General features: G+C 46.8%; 2 protein-coding genes across 2 annotated transcripts; both read right to left on the minus strand.

Moving 5' to 3' along the window:
• Window positions 1–4,124: 4,124 nt before the first annotated feature.
• Window positions 4,125–4,809, minus strand: LOC109735955 (subtilisin-like protease SBT3.1). Its single transcript, XM_020295157.3, has 3 exons — window positions 4,640–4,809; window positions 4,442–4,539; window positions 4,125–4,353 (listed from the first exon to the last, which is right to left on the minus strand). Exons 1-3 carry the CDS (start codon window positions 4,807–4,809, stop codon window positions 4,277–4,279), a joined length of 345 nt encoding a protein of 114 aa, XP_020150746.1. The 3' UTR covers window positions 4,125–4,276.
• Window positions 4,810–7,270: 2,461 nt separating this feature from the next.
• On the minus strand, window positions 7,271–9,941 carry LOC109735949 (ammonium transporter 3 member 2). The gene is made up of 2 exons (XM_020295151.4): window positions 8,885–9,941; window positions 7,271–7,902 (listed from the first exon to the last, which is right to left on the minus strand). The coding sequence occupies exons 1-2, from the start codon at window positions 9,813–9,815 to the stop codon at window positions 7,421–7,423; spliced, it is 1,413 nt and encodes a 470-aa protein (XP_020150740.1). The 5' UTR covers window positions 9,816–9,941; the 3' UTR covers window positions 7,271–7,420.
• Between the last annotated feature and the right edge of the window lie 228 nt (window positions 9,942–10,169).

The following is a 10,169-nucleotide window of genomic DNA, read 5'->3' on the forward strand; positions in this document are numbered from 1 at the left end:
AATATCATAGTTTTATTTATTGTGACCTGTTTGGTTAGCACTAAATATTGTGTTATTAAAACTAGAGTATTCTCGAAACTGTAGTAATTTCTCTGCATAAAAAAAAAGAACCCTGGACCTCTTTTTTAAAAACAGAGCAAGGGAAAGAAACGAGCTAGCTAGGCTGGGTACATACGTACCTTGTGGTGGATGGTTGGTACGTACCTTGCCTGTTCAGTTTTGGGTCTGTCTAGATCTCGACTTAGACTTCGCGAAGTCTAAATCGACTGACGTCATATATAAATTGATCGCACGATTTAACTCCGTCGCATGCCTGGAATAAGTTTCCCTGTACGTTTTGTGTTGGCCTGCATTGGCCTTTGTTGGCTCACCACGTGGGCTGCTGTTGGGCTGTGTTGACATCGTTCATTTGTTGTGCCTGAGTTTTTTTGTTTTTTTATTTGTGCTTTTTACTGGAATTGCTAGAACATTGTCCCGTTGGTGTATTGCTACACAACACAATGTAGCTCTTATTTTTTACGCTAGCATTGCTAATGCTCTGTTCCTTCTTTTTATGTCATCTTGTTTCTTTTTTAATATTTTTTACAAAAAAATTTGTATTTTTAAATGATAAAGAAATATTTAATGCAACAAAGAAAAAATAAAAACAAACAAAATATAAAGAAGAAGACAATTTAATTGTCTGTGACCAACGAATAACTATACGTGGCCGACTAGTGTGCAAATGGGTGTCAATATTATTTTGGAAGGGGAAAAAGTAATTTTCATGTGAATAACATGTAATTGTGTTCGATCGAGGACATGCAATTGCATGCGGCTGACATGTGTGCAACTGGGTAGCCAAACAAGCAACTCATGTGGCCAACGTGTGTGCCACCTGATGGCAAATATTAAAAAAAAATAGTTAAGTTTGCTGGCAAATATTTAAAATACGAATTTGAATCTTCCCTCATCCCTCACAAAACAATCAAGAGTTGCAATATCTTTGAAGACATGCAATTATAGTCGGACGACCCTTGCACTTGCGTGCATAGTAGCAACTGCAATTGCCTTCCTTCACCCGGACAGAACAATACTGAGTTGGAGTTGCAATTAGAAGACGCACATGCAATTGCGTAACTATTGAAACACATGCAATTTGCGGTCGGGGCGAAGCTTGCAGTTGCGTGCCTACTAGCAAACTCCCTTCACAACAGCATTAAAAATGTGTCCGAGGATCTGGGCAAGTAACTCTTCTCTCCTTTAATATGCTCATTTTTTTTGAGAAAATGAGCTCTGCTATCAGAATCAGATACAAAAAAAAAATTCTTCATCCTTGGAAAAACAAAAAAAATGCAAAAGGAAAAAAGGAAAAAATGTGTATGATTTCAAAAAATAAGAAAAAAACACAAACTGGTTGTGAGATCGGGTGCTTGATTTGTGTTTGCGGGCATGGCAGAAAACGGGGGTGTTATGGTGCTCGTGTGACACATAGCGAGGGTAGGGGATTCACGGGGGAGCTGCCCCCCTTCCGACCAAGCAAAAAAAGTCTAGTTGCGAAAAATGTTTGTAAAAGGACATGTAGGTATAGTCCAGGGGACAACGCTTGTAATTGCATGACTAGTTGCCCTCTTCTCTCTTGTTGCCGCCCCTCAGACAAAACAAATGCGCCTAGTTGCAACTAAGTTAGAGGAAACTAAGTTACGACCATGCTAAAAGACATGCGGTTGCATGAGTATAGTTGGACATGCAACTGGACACCTCTCTCTCGCTGCCGCCCCGTCCGACAAAACAAGGGTCCCACCTAGTTGCGACCAAGTTAAAAGACATGCAGTTGCGTCCCCGTTGTGGGACATGCAACTAGCCCCATCTCTTGTGATGGCGTCCCCTCCAACAAAACAAGGGTCCGCCCCAGTTGCGACCATGGTCGAAGACATGCAGTTGCGTGTCTAGTGTGGGACATGGAACTGGTGCCTCTCCTCGTACAACAAAAAATTGGAAGTTGAGTTGCAACCAAGTTATAAGACATGCAGTTGCAACCAAGTTAGAAGAATGCAGTTGCATGCCCGTTGTGGGACATGCAACTGGTGCCCCTCCCCGTACAACAAAATGGAAGTCGGCTTGCAACCAAGTTATAAGACATGCAGTTGCGATGAAGTTAGAAAGACATGCAGTTGCGTGCCTAGTGTGGGGCATGCAACTGGGCCCGATCTCTCTCGACGCCACCCCCTCCAACAAAAAAAAGGTCCTCCCAGTTGCGACCAAGTTAGAAGACATGGAATTGTATGCCTATTGTGGGGCATGCCAACTGGCGCCTCTCCCCGCACAATAAAAATGGAAGTCGAGTTGCAACCAAGTTATAAGACACGCAGTTGCGACCATGGTCGAAGACATGCTGTTGCGTGCCTAGCGTGGGACATGCAACTGGTGCCTCTCCCCGTACAACAAAAAATGGAAGTTGAGTTGCAACCAAGTTAATTATAAGACATGCAGTTGCGACCATGCTCAAAGACATACAATTGCGTGCCCGTTGTGGGACATGCAACTAGCGCCCTCCCCGTACAACAAAAATGAAAGTCGAGTTGCAACCAAGTTATAAGACATGCAGTTGCGACCAAGTTAGAATACATGCAGTTGCGTGCCTAGTGTGGGGCATGCAACTGGGCCCCATCTCTCTCTATGCCCCCGCCCCCCTCCGAGAAAACAAAGGTCATTCCAGTTGCGACCAAGTTAAAAAACATGGAGTTGCATGCCCATTGTGTGACATGCAACTGGCGCCTCTCCCCGCACAACAAAAATGGAAGTCGAGTTGCAACCAAGTTATAAGACATGCAGTTGCGACCATGGTCTAAGACATGCAGTTGTGTGCCTAGTGTGGGGGCATGCAACTGGGCCCCATCTCTCTCGACGCCGCCCCCTCCGACAAAACAAAGGTCCTCCCAGTTGCGAGCGAGACATGCAACCCTCCCCCTCTCCAGCCGCCCGCTAACAAATCAAAAATGTCGGTTGCAGTTGGGTGTGTGGGCATGCAATTGCAGTCTAGTGTGTAGGCATGCAGTTTTAGCCGAGGGCGACACTTGCAATTGCAGGACTACTGTCGGAGTATATTTTAGTAGATACATAAAATTATGAAGAAGAAAAAAAATAAAAAGTGGAAGTGGAATAAACACATAAATTAGGCAGCAACAAAAAAGCAGAAATTTTCAAGTAAAAAAGGACGGCCACTTGCACACAAGGAAAAACAACATGCTACAAAGAGAGTACGCACAGAGGAATGTATGTGGCAGGACCCCTTCCCCTCCCTAAGTCACAGGCAGTAATGATGACAACTTGCTCTTCTATCTCTCTTCAATTGTAATAGTTTACAAAAGAAAAGAAACAGAACAAAAAGCAAACAACAAAAAATGGCTGAACGCCTGCCCAGCCCACGGGCAAACCCCTGGCCCCGCCACAACAAAAGGAGCCCGGACCAAACAAGGAAACGGGAAAGAAAAACAGGCCAAACGCACGCTTTAGCAGGCCGAATTGAGACAAAGAAGCTGAGCTGCGGGAATCTTGAAGAAACGACAATCCAACGGTTGAGGCGTCGACTGAGACTCCACTGGTCGACTGATTTTTAGCAGCTCCGTTCAGTTTTTGCATTCTCCTGTTCTTATGCACGCGTATGGTAAGGTAAGGGCTACCTAGCTAGCTGCCGGGAATAACGCGCCAGAAATTGTAAAGAAGCCAGCTAGGCGTGTTTACCCTGCTAACGGTAAGCTATATGCTAGCTAGCTGCATGTGCATGGCAGATTAGTTGAATGCAACAGAAAAAAAATATTCAAACGGCCAGCTAGCTGCGCTTGTTTGCACTGCTAACACAATGGCTAGACAGCAAAATTTACAGCGGTATGCGACAATAACCAAACAGGTTCTATGTATTGTGAATACTTCAAAATATTGTGTTTTGATGAAACCATGGTATCTCATACCTACTGGCAAAATTACTTCAGTTTTGGATACTTCAGTTTATTTCACCATTTGCAATCAAACACAGCCTAAGGAATCATTTTGAGGCGATTTTGCATTATCTGCAAGTACATGCACATTCATGCAGATTACTTGCAGATTGCAGAACTAGAACCAAAAATAGATAGGCACACATGAAAATTAGTAAGAGCTTTGCTAATGAGATTACATCATCATCCGATCTTCTTGAAGAGAAAAAAGATGTTCGCTTCTCCAGAGAATCAGTACACGTGTTGCAGGATATGTATCAGCCCGAATCAGCCGAATGGATGGGCAGGACTAGATTGGATCAGTTGACGCCGTCGAAGTTGCTGCTCATGAGTTGCAACGTCGCGCTCGGCAGCGCCCGGTTCACATGCGGTTGCTCTGCATGCATGCCCACGTACACCACATCAACATCGATCTAGCTAAGCTAACTGATTGCAATCAATTGATCAACGGGGCTTGAGCTTACTCTTGATGGCCTCGAGCTCGGCCGGCGTGACCCTCGCCGAGAAGCCGCTGACCACGTTCTTGTAGTTGTATATGATCGCCGCCTTCGCCTTCTCCTCGCTTCAACACGAACCCACAATCACCATGCACCCACGCACGCCAACGTATGAATGCTTCGCATGAGTTGGATCACACACGGTCGATCGAGTCGTATACGTACCTGCCGAGGGCGGCGGTGAGGATGCCGAGGTGGTACTGCATGCAGGTGACGCCGGGCGGTGTGGGGTCGACGAAGAACAGGTAGGTGGCGGGCGGCCCGTCCGCCGCGGCGACCATGGTGATGGCGGCGAGGACGAGGAGGGTGAGGGAGGTGGCCGTCGGAGGCGTCATTGCATGCAAGATCGATGGATCGATCGGGCAGGAAAGGTTTCCTCTTGTCTTGTTGGTTCTCTGTTTATGGAGCTATGAAGAGACGAGGCCCGTATTGAACGGCGCCGGTTGTTCGGTTGCGACAGCGCTTTCGTCCCATGGCTCCAAAAATAGCAACCGGCATGCATATACGTACGTTCATCTCGATGTTGCAATCAAATTTCCGGCGTTTTTTTGCTTCAATATACATGAGCTACATCGTCGATGCGTTGAAGGAGGCTGGAGCGCTTGTGGAGCACCATCACGGTGTATACCACGGCACGCTGCCGACCAGCACGCCCTCCCCCTGCACCACACGTCCACACCTACATCATAGTATGTGCGTGTCACCACCATGGGGTTAAGCTGTCAGATTCCCAAGTCGCCGTCACTGCTGGATACGTACGTTCGGCTGTACTTGGACGAACTTTTCTTCCATTTTTAATGGGAATTTGTCTACGAGGAAATTTTGCAGAAACAAACAAATGCAAGGCTTTGTGGGGACTTTGACTTGAGATTGTGATTAGTACCGACATGGGCAGACACGACAAAACTGGGACACCAGAGATTCCCATGGGTCCTGACAAAATAGGCATCAAGATTCCACCTACTTGATGTTGCTTGTTCACTAATTACTTTACTTACTTTACAATGACAACTTATTTATGTATTAGGATTATAAAAAACGGTTGGTATTTCATTCAAATTTAATCCAAAGTCAACTAGCAAGTTTTTTTTTTGCCAAATAACAAGCAAGGTTGTACTAGAAGAATCTCACTATGCATACATGCGCTTTGCGCGCGCCATCACGTGGCCGCAATGACGTCTTAATTACGTTCCAACAACCATGCCGGAGAAATGAATTAGTACTACAAAACTTCTACGTTAGATGATCTAGAGGGCACTTTTTTTGTTTTAAGATATATTGAAACAAGTTATACAGCTAGACTAGCCGGGATACAAACGCCATTAGGCGGAGATAGGAGCCAAACGTGTTTTCGTCTCAGCAGGGAAACTGCATAACGAGCAGGGTTTATTAGGCTTCCTTATTGACAAATAGATAGGACTAGAGGATACCATGCTCTTCGCCGCTTGTTCTTCGGTTTTGAAATTAATTCTATTTTTCTCCACAAAATAATTTCTATTTTTCTCCAAAATCTTATATGGCAATCCATATTCCGTGCGTACTGTAAAGGTGGTCGAGCAAATGCGGAACGCGCAGGTGTACAGGGTTGGACATGTACGCCGGTCCTTTCGGTTTTGGGAAAGTTTCGTTCGGTATTTTAATATTGTTATCTACCATTTTTTCATGTTTATTTTCCTGTCTTCTATATATTTGTTTTATATTATTGATTTTTGATTAATTATCGAATTTTGGGAACACAATCTAAATTCTTGAAATTTTTCTCAAAATCTAAATTATTTGCTTCAAAATTGTGAACACTTTAAAAAATCCGTGAAGACTTCTCCATGTTTGTGCGTGTTTTTTAAAATAACAATTTTTTTATAAATACATGATATTTTTAAATTTTGTGACAATAATAAAACTCACGAACATTTTGTAGAATTCATGCATAGTTCTTTTGACATTCGTGAAGAAATGTTTCAATTCAAGAATGTTTTTTTAATTTGTGGAAAAATTGGAAACTCACAAACAACGTAATTTCCAAATGTTTTAGAATTTTGAAAAGAGTTTTCATGGAATGGCGGCTCCGATACTGTCATACGGGACCCACAACCCAATCAGACCCTTACAAGTGGGGTCCATCTCGAGGAAAAAAAATCCGTGCTCGCCTAGGCCTCTATTACTAGGGATCTTAGTACCTCTTAATATTAGGAAGAAGTTCCCCTAGAAAAATATTATGAAGTTAATTAGCTCGCCAAGTCAACCGATGTATGGATTGATGAAGAGGGAATTTTAATTTGGTCATTCTTAAAAATAAGATTTCTTATTTGACCCAAAAAAAATTAACATTTTCCCTATTTGTCCACGAATCTAAATTTAATGTCTTGCGCGACACTTCCATCCATTTCCTAGATAACGATATTGAAATGACAGGTAAAAGACATGTTTGCCCCTTGTTTGTACACTACTTTGTTTCCCGGCAAAACACCACAACAAAATTCACCCCACGTGTCAGTCATAGTGACCACCCACGGGACAATGGTGGAGCGGCGCCGAAGAGACGCTCTAGCCCCCACTGATGAGTGGCTTGCACCAAAATTAAGCAAAGGATGTTGCGGTTCTCACCGTGCCAGCTGAGGACCTATGGTGGCCGGATCAGAGAGAGACAAATGGGTAACACATACTCCCTCCGTTACAAAATAGATGATCCAACTTTATATTAATTTTGTACTAACTTTAGTACAAAGTTGAATCATCTATTTTGGAACGGAGGGAGTACTATCTATGAAAATTTCAGCAAACGCATACTATCTATGAAAATTTCAGCAAACACATACTATCTATGAAAATTTTGGTCACATTATACATGAGCTACAAATTTACATTTGGAAGGCAAGAGACAAGAGAAAATAAAGCAGGACACAATATAGACGGGACAAACATAACAAGGAAGCAAAGCAGAGAAAATCACACCGGCACGACGGCGGCGCCGTGCTTGGTGTCATCGTAGTGCTCGCCATCGCCCCACAACGCGTAGGCCTCCTCGCCGTGCACGGCGTCGTCGCCAATGGCGAGCTTCTCCTCGGACATGCGCAGCGGGACGACAAGGCGGATGACGACGCAGATAATGGACGTGACGACCACGTTCCACCCGATCACGAAGAGCGCTCCGGCGATCTGCTTCCCGAGCTGCGCCCCACCGTTACCACCGTAGAAGGCGCCCCGGGAGTTGGTGACCGGAAGGAATAGATTGCAGAGGTTCGGCTCGGCGAAGAGGCCCGTGAGGACGCCGCCCAGCAGGCCGGCGACGCCGTGGGTGTGGATGACGCCAAGGGTGTCGTCGACGCGTTGAAGGAGCTTGGAGCGCTTGTGGAGCACCATCATGGTGTACCACGGCACACTGCCGGCCAGCACGCCCATAACCAGCGCCGCCCAACCCTGCACGACACCTGTATCGCCAGGGGCAAACATGTCAAACCACTGAATTAGATGTGAAAAATGAACTAGTTTTTCTTTCGTTTTCCGTGTGACTTGTCTACGGAGAAAATTCGCAGATCAAAGAAATGGGCAAGTTGGTCAAGAGTTGATCGAGACTTTGACTTGAGATGGTGACAAGTACCAAAATGGGCAGAAATGATAGACTGGGACGTTAGAGATTCCTAATCCTATGGGTCCTGGCAAAATACGCATCGAGATTCCACCTACTTGATCGATGTTGATTGTTCACTAGCTAGTAGGAGTAGTTATTTGGGTTTTATAAATCGTACGTGCTGACTACGTCCACCCAAGTGAGCTAACCAAGATTTTTTGGTCATTAGATTTGAACAAATTGAAGGTAAGACGTGCTACTGATCTTCTCCAGTTTTGACTTTTGCGGGCGACGCACACAATTTTGTCTCGAGGAAAATTCAGAGAGAAAACAAATGCGCAAGTTGGTCAAGTTGAGACTTTGACTTGAGATGGTGATAAGTACCGACATGGACAGACACGACCAATTGGCACACCAGAGGTTAGTTCCTCTGCTCCTGGAAAAATTATGCACCAAGATTCCACTTACTTGATCTTACTTATTTAGTTCTCTAATTATTTATATGTGTCGTAATATGACTATATATATATATATTAATCAACTTGCTCACTACGTGTAGTAGTAGCTGAGATTAGTTGCCATTCAATTCGAACGAAGATAACACTTTCTCGCGGGCAACGCGTACAATTTTGAATCCATAGTCAACTTTGTAATAGTACTAGAAGAATCTCTCAATGCATGCATGCCATCACGTGCACGTCTTAATTACGTGCCAGCAAGGGAACTTAATCAGTACTCCTATGTTAGATCGATGATCTACTAGATGTCACAGAGATAAGATTAAGAAGAAGTTATTAATTAAATGAATGAATTGGCCGATGAAATAGCAGGTAGCAACGTACCTGCGCCTGGCGTGATGCAGACGAGACCGGTGATCACGGCCTGGACGGCGCCGACCACGGAGGGCTTCTTGAAGAAGACGGCATCGAGGCAGGTCCAGACGATGAGGCTCGCCGCCGTGCAGATGTTGGTGTTCAGGATGGCCATGGACGAGTCGACATTGGCCGCGTACGGCCCGCCGCCGTTGAACCCGGCCCACCCCATCCACAGCAGCCCGGCGCCGGTGAGCGCGAACAGGATGTTGTTGGGCGGGAAGCTCTCCCTGTCCTTCTTGGTCCTTGGCCCGACCCAGTACGCGGCGGTGAAGCCGGCGACGCCGGCGGGGATGTGGATGACGTAGCCGCCGCAGTAGTCGATGACGCCCCAGTGGAAGAGGAAGCCGCCGCCCCACACGGAGAAGGCGCCGACGGTGTAGGAGAAGGTGAGCCAGAGCGGCACGAAGAGCATCCACGCCAGGAAGCTCATGCGGCCCAGCAGCGACCCGGCCACCAGGATGAGCGTGATGGCGGCGAACACGCACTGGAAGTAGACGACGGTGGCCATGGGGAAGTAGGGCTCCACCATGGCCGTCTCGAGCGTGCCGTCTGCGCGGTAGTGCGCGGTGGCCGGGAGCGAGGCGCGGCCGACGAGGAAGGCCTGGTCGAGCGCCGGGCCGGCCTTGCCCCAGAACGGGAGCAGCTCCTCGCCGAAGGACATGTTGTAGGCCCAGACGACCCAGCAGATCCAGACGGCGGCGAAGGCGTAGAGCGCCATGAAGGCGGAGTTGACCGCCCACTTCTTCTTCACCACGCCGCCGTACAGCACCACCATGCCCGGCACGCTCATGAGGCCCACCAGCGTGGACGCCGTCAGCTGCCACGCGTTGTCGCCCTTGTTCAGCCAGTCGGCCACCGCCGCCGACGTGTTCCCCTGGTACGCCACCGGCACCGACATCTTGCCCGACTGATCTACCTACCTATACCTTGCTCAGTTGCTTGTCCTCGCCGTCCGGCGGCCACGTAGCTGCTAGCTAGCTCGCGGCCCGAGAGGGAATGAGCTGGAGGTATGAGGTGTAAGTGCTACAGCCAGGCCGTCTTCTTCGTATATATAGAGTGGGAGGGCAGCCTCCCCGCGTAGGTGGTGCAGTGGCCATTGATGACGTACGTTACACGTACCGGCCGGCCGTGCGGAGGAATCTCGCGCATGCATTTCACACTACCGTTTGAATAAATCTCGGGATTCCGTTCACTGTACTTCAGTTGATGATCTGTACGTGTACGTGTACGTGCTAACGACCTTGTATGTCGT

The sequence above is a fragment of the Aegilops tauschii genome, chromosome 5 (assembly GCF_002575655.3).
Source record: "Aegilops tauschii subsp. strangulata cultivar AL8/78 chromosome 5, Aet v6.0, whole genome shotgun sequence".
In the NCBI taxonomy this organism is placed as follows: Eukaryota; Viridiplantae; Streptophyta; class Magnoliopsida; order Poales; family Poaceae; genus Aegilops; species Aegilops tauschii.

Bases quoted from the DNA above. Each gene is read 5' to 3' on its own strand.
- LOC109735955 (XM_020295157.3), bottom strand. From the start codon at position 4,809: ATGACGCCTCCGACGGCCACCTCCCTCACCCTCCTCGTCCTCGCCGCC. The intron at 4,540-4,639 runs GTACGTATACGA...TTCGTGTTGAAG, and splicing joins CTCACCGCCGCCCTCGGCAG to CGAGGAGAAGGCGAAGGCGG. The intron at 4,354-4,441 runs GTAAGCTCAAGC...GCATGCATGCAG, and splicing joins CGAGCTCGAGGCCATCAAGA to AGCAACCGCATGTGAACCGG.
- LOC109735949 (XM_020295151.4), bottom strand. From the start codon at position 9,815: ATGTCGGTGCCGGTGGCGTACCAGGGGAACACGTCGGCGGCGGTGGCC. The intron at 7,903-8,884 runs GTACGTTGCTAC...CTGGCGATACAG, and splicing joins CTGCATCACGCCAGGCGCAG to GTGTCGTGCAGGGTTGGGCG.